The sequence below is a fragment of the Diuraphis noxia genome, unplaced genomic scaffold (assembly GCF_037042655.1).
Source record: "Diuraphis noxia isolate RWA-SAM2 unplaced genomic scaffold, SU_Dnox_SAM2 contig0003, whole genome shotgun sequence".
Classification (NCBI taxonomy): domain Eukaryota; kingdom Metazoa; phylum Arthropoda; class Insecta; order Hemiptera; family Aphididae; genus Diuraphis; species Diuraphis noxia.
Genome location: NW_028301713.1, coordinates 10,217,571 through 10,237,723, shown reverse-complemented (window position 1 = coordinate 10,237,723; position 20,153 = coordinate 10,217,571). Strand labels below are relative to the sequence as shown.

At 29.6% G+C, this 20,153-nt stretch overlaps 2 protein-coding genes across 2 annotated transcripts in view; both read right to left on the bottom strand.

The window, feature by feature from the left end:
• Positions 1–7,982: 7,982 nt before the first annotated feature.
• On the bottom strand, positions 7,983–11,012 carry Mlc1 (Myosin light chain alkali). Its single transcript, XM_015515021.2, has 6 exons — positions 10,877–11,012; positions 10,009–10,033; positions 9,739–9,876; positions 9,488–9,655; positions 9,301–9,387; positions 7,983–8,151 (listed from the first exon to the last, which is right to left on the bottom strand). Exons 1-6 carry the CDS (start codon positions 10,877–10,879, stop codon positions 8,090–8,092), a joined length of 483 nt encoding a protein of 160 aa, XP_015370507.1. The 5' UTR covers positions 10,880–11,012; the 3' UTR covers positions 7,983–8,089.
• A 2,768-nt stretch (positions 11,013–13,780) lies between these two features.
• LOC107166379 (protogenin B-like) overlaps positions 13,781–20,153 on the bottom strand; it is a 31,298-nt gene continuing 24,925 nt past the window's right edge. The window contains exons 12-18 of the mRNA XM_015515019.2: positions 19,555–19,715; positions 19,267–19,408; positions 18,334–18,592; positions 18,135–18,265; positions 17,872–18,059; positions 17,273–17,800; positions 13,781–17,137 (exon numbers count right to left, since the gene is read on the bottom strand). Coding sequence (XP_015370505.2) covers positions 16,967–17,137; positions 17,273–17,800; positions 17,872–18,059; positions 18,135–18,265; positions 18,334–18,592; positions 19,267–19,408; positions 19,555–19,715 — 1,580 coding nt within the window. The 3' untranslated portion in view covers positions 13,781–16,966. The remainder of the gene's footprint in view (positions 17,138–17,272; positions 17,801–17,871; positions 18,060–18,134; positions 18,266–18,333; positions 18,593–19,266; positions 19,409–19,554; positions 19,716–20,153) is intronic.

Below are 20,153 nucleotides of genomic sequence, written 5' to 3'. Positions count from 1 at the left end.
TTATTATTGTGTATACCATAAGTACACAAGTTCAACGTATTGTGCATGTGGTAATTACTTAGTTTAGACTTGTTGAAATAGCGCTACGTAGTGTTTAATAGTACAATATTTATATACATTTAATTTATAAGTATGTTATATCTGATATTATATCAATTAATATTTGTTTATACAATATCTAATATACATAAAGCATATATTTTAATTAAACCTTTTATTTTGCATCTATATATCATGTTTATACTGTAAATATAACTTAACTTAATAGTATGGTTTACGATGGTTGAAAGCTAAATAATATCATTAAAATAATACTAACGATAAGACATTATAAATAATAAAGGTGTACTTAGCCTTGGCCCATGTATTGCACATAATGATTATAAATTATTTAAAAACATAATAATTCGTTGAAATGTAGGTACCAAAACTCCAATTGATATGAGTAATTGTAATCTTAAGTCTAAGCGATTATTAAATATTTAAGGGTCTCTATGATGCTATAAATTGTGTGACCTGACACGGTATAGTGTTTTAATGTGAGCCAGTTAATTAAAAATTATATCAAACTTTACCATCCATGCGCTTATAACTCTGCTTCTCCTATAAGTTTAATGTAAAAGTGTGTTTATTGTCGAGGGTACGATACGTACAAATAGACATTTCGAGCGCCACGTAAACATTACTGTATAATTACTTATGATAATTGCTATTTTCATCACCTAAAGCTTATAATTGATAATTCACATTGCAATGCATTTCTCTGAACTGCAAGATATGATTATTGACTTATTGTTTATTAAAATACACTCATGATAGTCCATTTAAATTTAAGAGAGTTTTTTATTTATAATATTTTAAATAACCGTTCTTGAGTTATACTGCGTACGCAATATAATATCCAAGATAATATCTAATATATATAGAACTTTCATCAACAATAATTATTATAAGACTATTTTTTGTTAGTTTTCGTAGCTCAAGTTATTTGTTGTAAAATATTTATTTTAATATCGAAAAACACAAATTAAATTAAAATTGGTAGTGATTTATCTTCATTTCTCCACTATAATAACAACTTTAACTAGTTATAAAACATAACTAATTAATAACTAATTTAAAATTTTATATTTATGTATTGAAATTCTTAGAAAAATATTCTGCTTCGATGCTTCGAAGTATAAAACTAAAAATGTATACCTTAATAGAAGTAAAAACTTTAAAAATTATAAAGTTAAAAAAGTATATAGATACAAGAGTGAGTCTTTATTTTATTTATAGACTTCTTAATTATTCAACCTCAAGCTTTTAATTTCATCTTATCATTAATCATTATTGTCACAAACGTATAACGATACCGCAGTATCAAAGCACACATTATATATAAGACAGTATTTATTTAAATTAAAAATTTAAAGCTTTTGTACTTTACTTTGAATATTAATAATATATACGACGGGTGATTTATGCGTAGACAACAAATATTATTTCTCTATAGGCCAAGAAAGACAAAAATGCAAGACATTTATTATACCTATACAATTTTTATCGATGTAATAAACATTACCTTGACACGTCAACAAAAGTATACCACCTACGAGCTACATGTTAAACCAAAGTTATTATATAATCATTTTGAATAAAAGAAATCTAATAATATAAACATTTGCAATAAATTGGAACGAAACAGCGTTTTGCATTTGAATGGCTACTAACCAACACAAAACGACTGTTTGAAAAATATTTTTGCTCGTCCCCAAGTATTATTTAACATGTTGGAGGATAGCCATCAGGATTAGGACTATATATATAATTATACATGTTATTCATCGATTAGAACATTTTTTTTTTGGCTAAAAAGCTTCTAATAATATTTACAATTTAATAAAGTAGAACAAAAATCCCTTGACATAACGAGATGGCTCAAGAACGATTGAATGAACAATGTTTTTTGACTACGTCTTCGGGTTTGTGTGTGGATTATCGACGTCGGACGAATATTTTACAATCAGTGGCGTACTATATTAGGGGGGGGGGGGCTAGTGGGCCGTAGCCTCTCTTCGAAATTACAGTCGTCGTAACTGTTAAAAATCCTCTATATAGGTGCTAGATCATTTTTTAGTTGTTATTATATTATATACTACAGCCCACCCCAAAAATTATTTCTATTTACGCCACTGCGGTCTACAACAATCTAACTAATGCTTATCATTATTGGCCTCACCTCGATTGACTGTCGTCAGCTCCGCCAGCCGCTGCGGCGACGGTGTCGTTGGAACATTGTCGTCGCCGACCGTTTTTGGCGGCGGTAGCGTCGGCGCCGCTGTTTCTTCGGACATTTTATTTTTTGCGCGGTCGTATGCTGTATTATTATTATTGCGCTCAGATGAGATTACCTATACGACGAAACTTTGCGGCGGCGGGTAGGCGGGCAAGGACTGCGGTCGTCAACGCGACGACGAAAACACTCGTCGGACGATTCGCTCTCGTAAAACAGAGCCGCTAATAGACACGGTGCGCTTCCATCTGCATTCCTGCGTGCGTGCGTGTGTATTACCGGGTACGGCCGGCGGCTATTTTATTATTACCTAATATTATTGTTATTTAAACATGGTACAAAATATCGTTGCGGATTAGTGCGATTTTATGATAGCGACGACTGCACATATATTATATACATGCCTATAGGTATTATTACGACGCCGGCGTAGTTGTATGTAGACCGATAAACGCTCTGTATATACTGCACGTGCGTACGGTTGTGTGCGTGCGTAAGTATACCACGGTCGATGGGCGGCACGCAGAATCTCGCAAACGACAAGGACTGCATATATTCGGCCAGCCGCCGTAGGTGCGCGCGCGAGTGTCGCCGGCTTAGCGTTCGTTCTATAGGCACGCGCAAACTCGCCGCCACCGCGTTGACCGCGCGCGCGATCAATTTCAAAGACCCTCTAGGCGCATTTGGGGCACTGCGAGGGGAGGGAGTCCGCGAGCCACCCGCGCCTCTCCGGCTCGTGATGGCGAGTAAGGGGGAAGTGAGTACTCGGTAGATGGGTGCATAGATTATATATATATATATATATATATGTTTTTATTTTTCAAAATGATAAGAAATGGACGAGATGAAAAATGTTTACGCAATCTGCAGTCCATCATAATCTGCATGATATGCTACAGCTTAAAACTATAATGATATGTCATAAACGTATATTATAGGCTTACGGATACTCGTGATATGTTGAATCATGTTATTGTGTGTGTTCGCATCCGCACGAAATGTTCCACTAAAGCCACCGATATTATACAATATATTATATTCATTATACGGGTATCTTAACTTCAACCAGTTCTCGTTCTTTAAATTAATTTGTAAAAATCGATTGGCTTTGATACAAATTTTTAACTAAAAGAAAAAAAATATACTTTTTTCAAGTTTTGCGGCCTAATTGTGGGTGCCTAGTGTAAAATAAATTTAATTTTTCATGGAAGTTTTTTTCTTTCCTATACAAAATCAGTCCACAACACTATATTATAATAGCCCTCTAGGTTAAAAGTAGTCGCCTGCAGAGGTAAATGTTGGTAGTATGTAATTGTAGACCACGCAGTCACCTTAGGGCTTAGGGTGTCGTGAAATTATTTCTAGTGTAAAGCAATCATCTATATTATATTTAAAAATGTTAAAAAAAAATTTATAAAAAATATAACCTGTATATGTTTAATGTAATAACATAGATTATAGGGTATCTCCAGATTTTAGAAATTACTTTAGGTTATCGTAAGTTAAAAAAAAGTTGAGAACCAAACGATGTTGCAGATCCTCGTGCGATAAGCGTTCAGTCGTCAAAAAAATATCACATTCGATTGAGCAATAATGTATGTTTCGATTCAAAACGTTTTACCTTCGTAATTTTGGTTTTTTTTTATACATATATATGTATATTATAAATGAGTAGCGCCCTAGTTCTTAAAACGGAGACAGTAACATATATTCCAAAAAATCAATGAACAAATTTTAATTTAGTATACCTACAGATTTTTAGCAGTATTTATGATACAATATAAACGCTGTGGGAAAAGCGACAAAATATCTTGAGCGTACACATCGCAGGTATATTATATAACAACGGTTGGCCACTGGCCGGCCCTGAAATGCAGATAACTGGACCGTCAACATATTATTATTATCTTAAAATCTGTTCGATTTCATATTACTATTATAGAGTCATAGAGATATAAAGATTTGGCGACAATTTTTTTTCTCTGAACCTCGTTTACCTTTTAATTATTTTAATCTTCCGGACTCTAACGGAAATCACTTGCCCACCCCTGTTATATATATATGTATATATATATATACATATATAGAATAATGAAGGTGGAGTAATATGTTAAACGCGAGGCAAGGCAAACATGGGTAACCATAATATATAATACGCGTCCATTATGATGAATGCGATTAAGAATCACACGCGTGTCGACCGCGAAGTTACGACCGTATAATATATAAGTCACACGGTCACTACATATATTGTTATTTATGTTATCAAATCGCAACTGTTGCTACGCTGCTTTACGATCGCATCACACGCGCAGTATTAAATGCGATTTTCTGCAGCGGTATGAATATCGTTATTTTAATATGCATTTATTTTTGCTAGTTAATAAATCACAATAAATAGATTACAAAACTAATATACTGATAGCGTTGTTGACCTGCATATTATATTATAGTAGGTATAAAACCCATTTCAAGCAAAACTTTCATAATTATTACTGTACTTTTTGTTAACGGTTGCTTTGTATGCTATATAGATAAAATAAACTTAAGAAAACCCAATAATAAATGGACATGCGTACCTACTTATTATGTATGCAAATCACATTAAAAACTGAATTCTTTTAATACTGTGATACCGATAAAAATATTATAATTAAATGGTCCACTAAAATGTATTGGATCAATCATTAAATGATAATTATAAATTTGTATCTAATATTCTAGTCATAAAATTGTTATGGTTATATACTGTAGTCAATGTACACATAAGGAGCGATTAAAATTCCTCGTTTGAATTTTTTTAATTATATTTAAATACGTGAAAATGTTTGTATAAAATATAATGTAGGTATTTATATTAATATTACACCCACTCCATGTACCTCATATATTGGAAACGTTTATGTATCTATACATTCTATACACTGTGCTCTGGATATGTTTGAGTACAATAATTTCTTCAATTATCTAATTTTTTTTTCTTGTTAGATTTTATTTAAAGATTCGACGCGCCTGGTACCTAAATGTATTTTGTAATAATTAATTGATAAATAATAATAAAATAAAAATAATTAAAAATTTATATTATATTCTCTTATTCCTCTGAAACCAATATTAATATTTAAAAACGTACTTTCTTATATATCAGATAGTTGTCATTTGTATATATGGACAATATTTATATTGTACATCGTTTTCCTATTTTTATTTATATTTCAATTTTTATTTTTATCGTTGTCTTTACATTGATTTCAAACGTTGAATAACTGAGTTTCATATAAACATGTTGATCGAAAAATATCATAAAGGTTGCTTAGTATTATATCAATTATCTATTGAAAAAGTATTTGACAGCAAAAATAGATAATGAGCTATTCAATATAATATTTAGCTATTTATTTGCACGCCCTGGAGAATAAACATTTTTGGATGTAAATCGTGTGCAAAGCTGACATCACGATATTTTCACGACAATATAATACTCGTCACTGTGTTACTTAAATTGTACAAAAAACACAACCATATAAGTGCAGTACTTAAACTATTTTTTTCTATGCGTTCGTCGAAACATAAATAATATGAGAATAAATCTATTGTAGTATTGTCTACTTACTTAGACTGTGGCTAGTTGGTAAGCATAATATTGTTGTATAGTAGCTATACATATTGACCGTTTGTATAGTTATTAATTTTACAATAGATTTTACCTACGTATAATATGTTAATATATGTAGATATTCAGCACAGTAACAAACGCGTTGAATACGGTTACCGTAACCTCGTATTAACATGTATTGTTAAAAATGTATTATGTCAACAATCATCGTGTCATTTGTATTTATATGTAATAGTATTCGATCAATCAATCGAAACGTTCAATTATTATTAAGAAATCCACGCACGGACTTCATAATATTATTTCAGCCATAAAAATAGCCAAATTATTGCAATATGATATTGTTGATTAAGATGAATATACTTCTGAATTGTTTTGAATTTATTTTTGTGTCAGTTAGTCAATTAATATTTGAATTTTAAGCTTGCCAATGACACTGAGATTTAAATGTTGAACAATGAAAAATTTATTTTTTACTCTACAGCAATGATGCATAGCTTGTGGTCCACTTATACATCAAAGTTGTCTAGTGGCCAATTTCACTTGAAAAATAACTCTTAAGGAACTATATTATACTAAGTACACTATATGGAAAAAAAAACAATGCAGTGATTTAATACTAATCTATAAAATATGACTGATTCCAGCACGAAGACATTATTAAATATTTAACTAATATAGCTTGCTAATTAAAACTTAGAGAAACGCTACGCTCTAACTAGAGCAAAAAGCACACTTTTATAGTTTTATTCACCTTATTTTAAATATATTTAGTATGATAAGCAACCCATTATTTTGTAATTATATTTATTTGTAATTATAAAAATAATATATCATTCTGAATCATAATTCGATATTTTCACAAATTATATCCACCTCTCATATCAATAAAATGAGAATTTTGTATTGAAAAATTCAATATTCAGATTTAAAAAAAAAAAAGTACCATATGTAAAACTAGACGATTATATTCATTTTTATGTTTAGTTTGTAACAAACTACTATTAATTTTATTAGTAATATCCACAAATTGCCTAACATTGATACAATTGTACACGTTTTTTTGTATTTTAAATTTTAAATTTTATAATTTAAGTATAATATTATTGTGTTTTGTAAAAACAGTAGTGTTATAGTTTTAAAGACTAGATATGAGTATTTGACAGGTCATATTACGCACCTAATTTGTATTTCATGAAATCAGTGATTTTATAGTTTTGACTAAAATATGATAAAATGTATTAAAACTCCTATGAAATTAATTAATATCAAGACCAACTTAAATTATTAGATTGTATAAAAAATTACTTTATTCGATCTGTTTTTAAATTTTACAATGTTTATCTACATTACGTCATGTTGATTTGAAAATATTATTGATAACTTTATAGTTGTTTTGTTACTTTTTTTTTATTGCATATTTTAGCGTATTCTAAAAAAATTAAATTCATATCTTAGGGACTATTTTATACTTCATGTAAATCCTGGTTAGGATAATTTTGTAATAATAATAAATATAATTGTACGTATCATTATGTCTGTATAGCGTGACTGCGTCTTACGCTTTTGTCGGTGCGTGTGCAATACATTGATGTCTAAGAATTGCATAAACGAAGCGCCGTGTTACGAGAGAAACCTAAGCATTTGTTATACCGATGTTTCAAAATTGGCACAGCGTCAGGTCTGATGTGCGTAACCTATAGTGTTTGGCCGGCCGCGATTCTAAAACTAAATCCGTCACTGGCACCATTGCAACTATTATATGCCAGTTGGGTAAAATATGAAAATAAAAAAATACGGTTACATAAATACAAATCAAAAACGAACACGAGCTCCATCATGACACGAGTTGGATGTATCAAAATATGAGATTTCCAATGCGTTATTATTATTTTATGTTTTATTTTTTATTTTTATTATTACCATTATCATTTGTTGTCGGTATGATATATTTAAATGAAAATATAACGAATTATTTTTTTACAAAAACATCGTAATAATGTTTGTAACAATACAAATAATAAACAATGATCGAACAACGAACGGACGAGCTTGGGTGCAGAAAACAAAAAAAAACAACAATAATAATTATAATAATAATAATATAATAATAATTATAATTATATTAATAATAATAAATAAATAATAACGTGTATTTGCTTATGTCGGAGCGATGCGCGTGTAGTTTTATAGTTTTACTTGTTGAACGGGTTGTCGTCGGCCGGTACGGGCTTTCCGCAAACTTTGGCCAGAAACGCTGAAACGGAAAAATACAGACATCGCCAAGTTTAAAATACGGTTTCATCTAAAAATAGACCAGCGCGTCGCGGGCAATTGAACGCTGTGGTAAAGATAAAAAAAAAAAAAAAACCAAGCAAAAGCGGGCGGACAGCGGCGATCGCAAAATGTGTGAGAAAAAAAAATTATTTATATTTATAGAGTCGCTGTCCGTTCAGTACTAGTAACGGCGATGGCTGCAGTTCACACTATATAATATCTATGGCGGTATTATATAACGCACCATTCGTCGTAACAATTTACGACGGACGGTGGTTTAAAAATAAAAGCGTTTATATTACATCATCGTCATAATCATCCCAAGCTGTTATATTATGGCAAAATAGATTATGATATGATTTTTTTTCTTCTTCGAGAACTGTGCGGCTCCGCTCTTCTGAGGCCCGCGAGAAGTCGCACACCGATAAAATATTATCATCTTTACACGCCACCGATCGATGGGACAAAACAAAAAAAAAGCCAATAAAGCTCCTACGGATGCAGCAGTGTAGGCAGAGAGTAGTATCTCGTATAATAATTATTTTGTCAAAGCGTTTAGAGATATATTGCGTCGATATGTGTGTCCTGTGTCGAAAATAATATCCGAGCAATCGGCTCGAAACCGACGACGAAATTTAACGACTAAATTATAGACAATACAACTATTACGGAAGTGGCACGATATGTGCGTTGAACAGATAAGCACGCAATGACGTCACAAAAGCGTATCGTTTCAAAACGGTTTCTTTACACTTACGAATAAATGGTCCGGGTAATTAAAAATTTTTAATTGTTTTTTTTTTGTTTTGTTTTTTTTCTGTTTTAACGTTAAACGCTTAAAATGGAATTTATTTCATGTCGCTCAGGCGAACCATCACTTTTTTTACGAACGCTGAAAAACATTCGATCAAGGTGGTTTTTATTTTGGCGCAGGTAGGTAGGTACATGTAGGTAGGTATAAGAATAGTATATTGGTGTATGTGCGAACGTCGCCAGTGGGTGTACAAACTTTCGTCCGACACCGTACTGGAAACGCGATTCGGGTGTACATGGTATAAATCAATTATTATTCATAATATTTAATAGGTATACGCATAATATATAAAATATAATAATATCGAATACTCACGGACATAAGGGATCATACCGTCCTCGTCTTCGGGGTCCATGCAGTCCTTGACGACTTCGTCGAGTTCCGCGTCGGTCAATTTCTCTCCTGTGAACGTGAATCAGACATAAAAATAAAAATAGGACATCAGCCGCCTGCGGTCAGGGGGTCATTATTGGCGGGGCGTAATGTTATCATACAGCCTTACCCAAGGAGAGGAGGATGTGTGTCAGTTCACCGCCGATCATGTGACCGTCTTCGGCTTTGTCGTACAGTTTCAGGCACTCAATGAAATCTTCGTACACTCCTTGGTCCTTGTCTTTGATCACTTGAGCGAATATCGGGTAGAACTCGTCCACCATCAATTTCTTTTCGCCTTTTCGCGCAAAACGCACAACCACACGTAATTAGTACAATATAATTATGTACAAAAATTAATATAAACCTTTCTAAACTCACCCTTCTTTTTGGTTCCACCCAATTTTTCGATGGTGGCCAATGTTGGGTTCATTTCCAAAGCGCGGAGCAAATCTCCCAAGTAGAAAGCATCGACACCTTCGTTGGTGCTGTCGTAGATGCCCCAGACGAAGTTCACGCCTAAAATGTCGAATAATCGTTAATCAATTGACGGACGGGAATAAATCACCCCTATTCTTATTATGTGTCAACCTGTGCTACATTATTATTGCGTATTAATTTGTGATTGCTATTATTTTTGTATGTACTTACGTTCAATATCTTCTTTGGACAATTCCTGAAATGAAAAAAAACAACAAAAAACTGTTAAAGCGATTACTGTGCAAAAAGGCATGTTTTCAAATCGGTGTTAATAAGATATACCCATAGAAATTTTTTGGAAAAAGTTTATCTTACATAGGTTAGGTTATACCTTATACGAAGAAATATTTTAAACGTTCATCTTATAAGCGTTGTCGATTCATAATAAATACAATTTTTAGAAAACCGCCTAAATATGGTCCATACTTTAATACTTATACACCTGAAATTACTCAATAGGATAATATTCTGGAACGGTCTATATTCGCCCTAAACATATTGGTGTTCACATTTTGTAGTATTGTAGTCCTCACAGGTTTGATTTTTTTTTAATTATAACTATTTAGTTTTAAATCAAAAAACGATTAAATATTTCTAATTAAATTAATAACGATTATACTTTCTAATAAAATGTTTTCGATTTCGATTGAAAGAAAAGAAATTTGGAACTTGTACAAACTATAAAGCAAAGGCTGAAAAAACGTAAATATAGTTTTAAAATATTATAATAATTTAAAAAAAAAATCCCGTCTGCATTTAAATGATAATCTTCACTGTTTTCAGTGTGAAACAATAATGGATTGGATTAACAAAAGATGTATTTTTTCCTCGTAACAGTTTCGATTTTTTTCTCTTTAAGTGAATCCCATTTTTTCTGCCTACGACGATAATCAAACCGACACCATCGATTACACCGGACAAAAAACGCCATGCCCGGATCACAGTTCGAGTCTTCCGTGGACGATTTACGTATAGGATATAGTAATAAATTAGCAATAAAAATATATTAAACAAGTCGTAGTTAATAATATGTACTCACCATTTTGATGAGTGAGTGCGCGTTCGGATCGTGAATGGACTGTGTACGGTTCGCACGTGTCTCTTCGGAAAGCGATGCGAACGAATATCGACTGAAATGCACCTTAGCTGCTGACCCGCTGCTCGGCCGTTGCAGCCACCCCTCCACGATTTCGGTTCTATTTATAGACGTTTTATTTTCGAAAGCATTCGCCGCCGTTCGCCAATATCATGTTGCAACTAAAACCGTCCCGTTGTACTTTTATGGGGAAAAAAAAAGGCCGCGGCACAATGTTAGGTATTATTATTTTATGCGCTCGCGAGCACCATCAAAGTAGGTAAGTATATGACATGTCACGTCGTCATTATATATAAATATTATATAATAATATTATGTTGACATTAGTGTACATAGCTACTAGGGTATCTGGTTATAGGTATAAGGTTGGCTGAAAAATGGACTTATGAATAAATTCAAATCCTCAAATCCATCCAACACTATATAGGTATAAGGTGGTTACACAAAATACCTATCGCGATCGTCGAACTGCAATCCAAAAAACTTGAGCATTTTCATCCCCGCCCAGAAAACTTATCGCATTTGCACCGAAAGTTTTCAAAAAATTATGAAAGAGGCATATTTCGGAATTTTCGATGTATAGACATAAGTGAAATGCCTTCCTTTTAAGTATGGGTGTGACGTGTTTTTCGCTCTCTTCTCTAGATTTACCTACGAAAAAAACCTAAGTAAGACGCCTTCCTTCAGTTTTCACCTTTTGAATTAAATCAAAAACTGACACTGCATATAGCACATACTAATATAAAATAGAGGCACTATTGTATTACTATATAATAATACAATATACTATTATGTCGTTGTAAATGAGTAGTTAAGTACCTACCCTACTGCAATTTAAAAAATGGGCTCAGCCCGTTTAATCTGAATAAATAAATACATTTATATAGACACTTTTTATATGGTAACTGTATGAGAAAAAAATTTTAAAAATCGTAAATCATAATAAAATACCAATTATAGATGAGTAACTGCACGGAAAAAAAATCAGTTACTATCATCATGATGATACAAAATATTTGGGTAACTCCCCGTCCATCGTTATTTAAATCTAGGATCTATAGCTTTCTCTGTTGGATTCAAAACATGTTTTTGTTTACTTAATCATAGCCTAGGTATTTGATGGAAATACCAATGTCATAAGCGAATCTACAGGGTTTGCCTGGTGTACCAGGGCACACCCTGCGACTTGTATAAAGTTGTGTAGGGCCCATAATACTCATTTCAGCTACAATGGTATAGAGTCTAAACATTAAACAATTTGTATTTTAATTTTAATACATTTTTATGGGTACAAATATTGTTAATAAATATTATAGTGATAAGCATAGTTGATAAAAGATCAGCAATATTTTCAAGAAAAGAGAAAACATGCCTGTTTATTTATAGCACGGCTATAGTCGTAATTTATAGCCATAATCATAGTTATTTTATGTAATTTAATTTTACCAATAATTATAATTTTTATGGTTATTGACAAAATAAAAAATACTTTATTTTATTTAATCTTAACCGGTACATAGCCAAAATTAATAAATTTACGATTATTTTTTATATATTATGTGATATTATATGATACAGCCCATGGGGGGCATGACCCCTGGGCCCCCCTGGCTACGCCACTGCTAGTTAGGTACCTAATTTTTTACCATGACAAATTAGTCAGATCTTTTTTTAAAACTATGATCGAAATTCGAGCTAGTATAGGTAGTTGCTGAAGGAAATTTATCAACTCGTCTGAAACATCTGAAAATATGTATAGATAATATATTATACTAAATATTGACTCCTCCAGCTACTATTCGAAGTATAATATGTGTCTATCGAATCCGTAGTCTTAAGTTAAAAAATTGTTTTTGATAAAATAATTAATTTCAAGCCATAATGTTAATTTTTTGTAATAGGGACAATAGATTTATAAATTAGATTACCCTTGCCTATCATTAGTTATATTTATACTATACAACGATATAAGTAGATTTACAGCAAATTTAGAATTTAATTAGCAGGTAAATATTTTATTTAGAATGAAATATATAGATAGTTCAAAATACTATTATACGTTACCTAACAAACCAACACTTCATAGTTTACAATTTAAAAGATGTATACGTCATAAAATTGTAATGATAGATAGTATAGTTGATACAGAATCGGGGGAAACAATATATTCAGTTCCCAATTAATCTAAGGGCCAAGAATAAGTCCATGGTGACAGATTGTGAAAATATGAATGTTTATGATGATGTTAAATGTATTGTAATCAATATTAGTTTATAAATATTTAATATTTTTATATGTTGCTTTTGTTTTTTCGTATTTGACAGATATTGAGAGATGGAAATGATTTGAGAACTTTTTTGATAAAATAAAAATAATATAAATGTTTATAGGTACCTCAAATATTTTTAGTCTTTAAGAGAACACTACACACATATTTACTGTCTCCGTCATACAAGTGCATAACATGGAAAATTTGCGCTTAGAAGATCACGTTTAACTCTGTTAGTTTAAAAATTTAAGTAAATTGACCAATTATTATGAAACTTAATGTTAAGAACATTATCTGAGTTTTTATGAGGGTAATGAGAATTTTTAATTTACGTTTTATTTTAAACGAATGACTTGTAACAAAATTGGACAATCGTAAAAACCCACACACAAACATAGATAATGTTCTTAATATCAAGTTTCATTATAAATTGGTCGATTCGCTGTGATTGCTGAGAGTAAATTTGCTAAGGGATTTGGAGGAGAAGTAATAATAACAGAAATTCCTACTCCGGTTCTAGATACCACAGGGGAAAAAATGGGACAGGGACTAAAAATTATATGGAAATTCACAACAACTTTTTTTTTAAATTTATATAATTTTAATTTTAGTCAAAATATAAACGATGTACAATTTGTACAACACACAAGAACATATAAACTCAATACAAATAGGTACAATTAACATCAAACAATAATAATAATAATAATAAAACAAATTAAACTGCAACGACTTACTAATCTAATGAGGTACCTATAGAGTATAGATAGTTATTTTATGTATCTAACGAGTAACTGCAATCAAGAAACACAAGTATAAAACTCTTATCCAAATACTACAATGTATTAAATAATGGGATTGGTAGAATATTGAAAATATAATATACATATTACAATAAGTATTAAAAAAAAGATAACATACGCGTTAGATTCTTACAAAAAAATTTGACAGCATTATTGCTTCAGGGTGAAAAGTGTTGCAGAAACCAAACTCACATAAAAATATTTAGTTTATTTAAACGCGATAACAAATAATTACAAAATAACAAAGCTGAAAAATTTTACAACAGATTTTATTCTTAGCAAAAAAAAATTATATCAATATACATCAAAATTATATTTTTTAACAGACATTGAAAAAAAATTTGTACTATTTTTTCTCATACAAAACAGATCAATTAGAGTTGAAAAATGTGGAGCAAGTATAATATAATATACCTATGTTGACTATTGTACAAAATAATATTCCAATCAGATTTTCTTTAATTGTGGCAGTCTTCACATGTATATAATATGATACTTATATAAATATATTTTTGTATGAACACTATATTATACAAAAAAGTTATTATAATTTTAAATTGAAGCACCTTAAAATATGAGCTTTTCCATACACTTAGAACTAGTTACCATAAATTCAAAACAGTATACTTTTGACGAGCTACATAAAAAAGGCCCTGAAAATGTTTAACTTCCCTAATAGCTACCATATAAAAATACGTTTAAAATGTACCAAGATTTAATAAAAAAAATTTTGTTCGAACAAGAATATAATACGTCTATTGGTATATATATATATTTTTTTTAAACAAACATAAACTTAAATTTAAAATGCTTTAAACATCGCAATATATTTATATAATAATAAAATATTCTGACAAATTGTTGTTTGTATAGAAATAAAATTGGCCAAAAGTACCAAAAGAATATATATTTATATTGATTTTATTTTTTAAATTCCAGGTTTGTTAAAGAGCACCAAAATAGGCCATTACATATTTCACTGAAATTATAAAAAAATTGAGTTCAGCTTGTACACATTTAAACACAGCTATGCTATTATAGCCATTTATTATTGACTACCTATGATAATTAACAATAATAATCAAAAATATACAAATACCTTGGCTTATTTTTAAAATGTTTACAAATAAATTAGCATAAAAGTGTATTATTATTATTATTGATTTTTTTTATTGTGAATAGATCTCTCATAAAGATTAAACACAATTTACAAACGTATATAAGTATGAGTTATATTACATTTTTAATAAAATTATCAGGTACTTGTGAAGTATCATTATATTTTACAAAATTATAACCATCGTTGTAATGGAAACAATAGAAGGTAGTTTCATGATCACCTCTTCAGTTCACTCATAGTAATATAAATTTAATAAGTAGACATGAAAAAAACTGCTTATTTCATAATTGCTTTTTTGAATGAAAATGTTGGCAAGTATAAACTTAACAATGAAATAAATAAATAAAAACTTAAGCATTGTAACTTAAAAAAATATTTTGTACCTAATTCTTTAAAAGTAACAAAAAAAAAAACTAATAATAATAATAATAATAAAAAGTATGTATAAAATATACACTAAGTACATAAAGGTTGTAAAAATATTATCAGAGATTGAAATAAATATAATATATATATATACACATGTAATATTGTTATGCATACATACATATATTTATATATATATAAAACAAGAAAAATTAATCACAACCTGTTTGGAATGTGTTAAAGGAATGAATATCTATGATAATGTAATTGACTTGTATGTGTAAGGTTAATACAATACATAAAAGAACTTTTTCAATTGTAAGCGCCATTTGAGATCCTTTATTACATCTCTAAAGAAAACGTTCCATTATAAGTATTTCTCTTGTTCAAAATTTAAAGTATTTAGGGGAATAGGAACTACATATATAATATATATATACATAAACAATTAAACCAAAAAAAATTAAACATTAATTATAATATAAAATATACCAGCAAAACTGCTAAATTACGTTTAACTTTTGTAATGTAAGAAATTAATTTTGTTCACTTAACTTTTATAATTTATGATTATAGTAATAACATTATTATTATTATTATTATTATGAACAATGTTCCGCTTTATATTCTAAAATATACTAGTAAACATTAATGTAATCAAAGTGTTTGGCAAGCTATTGGCTTGTAATTAAAGTGATGAACTCAGTGTGTATGAATAGCTTAAATTATGCAGAAAAATTTAACAGAAAAATATACAAGAATAGTAATAATTATTTGATACCAAAATCATTGATAGAATTCAAAATATAATAAACATTAAAAATATATATTATTTGTACTATATTTGTGAGGTTCAGTGAAACCTAATAACTAAATACTCTAAAAAAAAATAAAAATAGATTTAATATTCAGGAAAACACTTACCAACTATATTAACAATATTTTAATAATGTACGTAAGTATCTCACTTTTTTGTGATTCTTAAAGAAAAAAATAATTTTAAAGTGGTAAGAGCTGCAGGCGGTATTTTATAAAATACATTACATCAAATTTAAGGGATTAAAATTTCAAAAAATCAATCTAAAATTACACATCAAAAGTTAAACATAATAGCGAACTAAATAATAATAATATAAGAAGAAGACACAAAACAATTGTTTTGAGTAGTCATACATAGTCATTCCCAATATAAAAAAAAAAATAATAATAAAAATGTTTAAATAATTAATGTAGCTTATATAAACTTTTCAGGTTGAATCCAACATAATTTATGTTATTGATATAACAGGCGTAATGTGATGTCAGTAAAAACCAGATTTTTTTTATTTATGGTGATGTTTGTTAAAATATGCATCATTTAAGTATAAAAAAATAATATCAAATTTAGTGAATTTCAGTGAATACATAAAAAATATTAATATTCTTTGGCACATCATTTATACCATTACCTATACACCAACCAACGAACATTCTGATTAGCTTACAACATGTTCGTGAAATCCATCATCAACCACACTGGAATCACCACCACCTTTATGGCTCTTAGCCAGTTGATCACTGCAACCAGACTCTTCAGTACCCGCACCACCTTCAGCTGATTCGCTTAATAGACTGTCCACATCATAACCATCAACATCAACAGTACACTAAAATATAAACATAATATAAAAATATTAATTTCTGAATAGGTATTATGATAGTTTTAAGCAATAGAATCATTGTCAAGTATTATTAAAATTATTATTTACAATAATTGTAATGCTACAAAGTAAAAAACTTACCTGCGGGTTTTCAATGATGTGGACATTTGTTATATCATGATCTCTTGGATTACTTTGGTCAAGAAGTGGCAATGCCATACCAGACATGTTATTTGAATATCGACTTCTTCCGTCAATGTGCCGAGTAATGTAATTTACATCATTTAAAGGAACACTCTCTTCATGTTGATCATGATCAATAGTAAATGGTCGTAGATGTTGGGCACAGAATGCCACATCAGTACCTATTGAGTTTTGATGGGTATCTCGTACTCGTTCAGCTTTCACACATTGACGTTTCAATACAATACTTGTAGTACATATTAGTATGCAACAAACTCCAATCACACAACCGATGACTATACCTAATAGCTGCTGATCTTCCATATACAACGCTGGTGAATCAGCGGGGTATTTTGAATTAACTGGTGGGTTAATTAGTGTAGTTAATGGAGTAATGGAAAATATTCCACTTTGTGGACCAAATCCAGCATCAGTAGCAGCACGTACCATAAAGAAGTATTCAGTGTTATTGCTTAAGCCATACAACTATTACATAATATTAAAGACAATAATAAGAATTATATATAAAAAACTAAGTTCAAACATTAAATACATACATCCAATGAATTTTTATGACGAGAGATATTTAGTTGTTCCCAGGATGTAGGTGGTATGTGAAGTTCAGACGTATATGAAACATAATAACCCATAATCACACCATTTGACTTTGTTGGCTCTACCCAAGTTATGCGAACAGTACTAGTATTTATCCATTGTAATTCTATTTGCTCTACTATACCAGGAACTGGAAAGTAAAAAATAATTAATTTTAGAAGTATAGAAATATAATAATAGATCGGCGCATTTTTATTTGTTATACCTCCTTGAAGTGTGCGTATCTGTATCTTTTGACTAAATTCGCTTTTTCTGTTATTTTGATCTTGAACTGCTATCTTGATTTCATATAAACTATACGGTTTAAGCCCTGATAATTCAAATGAATATACACCCCTAAAATACAAAAAATAAAAAATAATATTATGTTCCAGAAAATTAAAAACAAAACATTTTTTACTTACATATCAGTGAAAACAGTAGTGGAATTCTGAGAAAAATTAGATACTGGATTATAGGTAATAATAAACATCAAAGACAATGGATCAACAGAATCTGAAGGAACCCATGACAAATTCAACGTCTGGAGTGACGTAGCAACAGCTTCGATCTGAGATGGCGGTGACAATATATCCGATGCTACTGCTATAGTTTTAGATATTGATTCTCCTTCACCACTTTCGGATATACAATTTAACAATACTTCATAAATATCCAAATCACCTAAAAAACCAAAATTATTGACAATTCAAAAATGAATTATGTTTTAGAAGGTAACACCCTTAATTTGTGAGTGGCACACTTTTTGTTTTCAAACTCTCACGCACACACAATATAAAACAGATTTGCTTGCCGCAGGATAAATGTTATATTGTTGTTATTACGTTTTAAATTAATCTACATCACAAAATATTAATATTTTAAAATTTTTAAAAATTTTAGTAAATAAACTTCTCAATTTGAATGCTTTTACCATCAAAATTTTCTTTATAATCAGATTTACAAATAGACTATTTTGAAATTTTCCAAGAAATAAAAATGAAGCAAAATAGTAAATACTTTATAAATTATCTATATACAAAAAAATGTTAAGTATTGATAATAACAAATGTTATTACATTAGTCAGTTAATAATTACACACTGTATACAAAATATGTTTACATTAAAATAATAAAATACAAATTCTGTAAACTAAAATATAAATGAAAGCCTATAATAACACTTGTATGATAATACTCTTAATTTAGTATTATAATGTGTCAATTAATTCTAATATTTAAGCTAATAAGTAACAATACGAGATTCTACTGAACTCAATTTTGATGTGTGTGCGTGGGTCAGAAGAAGAAAGAAAACAAATAGTGGATCAACATCCTCTTAACAAAAAATCACTTACTTGTATAATGTATCATATGATTGTTTGTGTCTGGTCTGAGTGTGTGCAGTGACATCACTGATTGGTTTGTTTGGCTTGTAATTCGATACATTAGTTTATACGAGTCAAATTTAATTGATTGATCATTGACAAACCAAAAAAGCTGTAAATAATATTTAATAAGCAACAGATGAATAAATTGTTTTTAAATGTTTTCTCATTTCTTCAAAATTAATCGAAATTAATCATCAAAGAATAATGCAAAAATATTACAATTAGGTATTTTTTAAACATTAAAATACAACATACCTTTATAATTGATTGGTCAATGCTAAATCTTAAAATAGGTATAGGCAAGATAGGATTAATATTGGGTAACTCAACTAAATGCCATGAAAAATCAATGTTGGGTAAACCATTTTGTGTTGCACCTAATACTTGCACTTCATATTGTTCTCCTGGTTTGAGTCCTAAAAACCAAAATAAAAAATAAAATTATACATAAAAAGTATATTTATAATGTAAAAAACAAAAATATATACTACTTTTTTTAACACTTGGTTAATGATAGACTTAATTAAAAGCAACTTCATTTTTCATAAGAGATGATTTCAGTAGTTTTAAAAGTTATAAAAGTATTCTAGTTCCAACAATTAAGAGTAAATTTGTATAAGCTATTTTTAAAAGGTGTTTACAATTACAAAAATTTGACGTAAAATATGCTTTTGAGTAGTAGTACTAGAATTGAAAATATAGGGATATTGTTCAGCTCATGCATCCAATTTCTTCATTCAACGCGAAAATAAAATCATAAATTAAAATTTGTTAAAAGTTGATTACAACATTTTGAACATTCTACTTCAAAGTAAAAAAAAATTGAAAATGTCATTGTGTATAAAAAATTATAT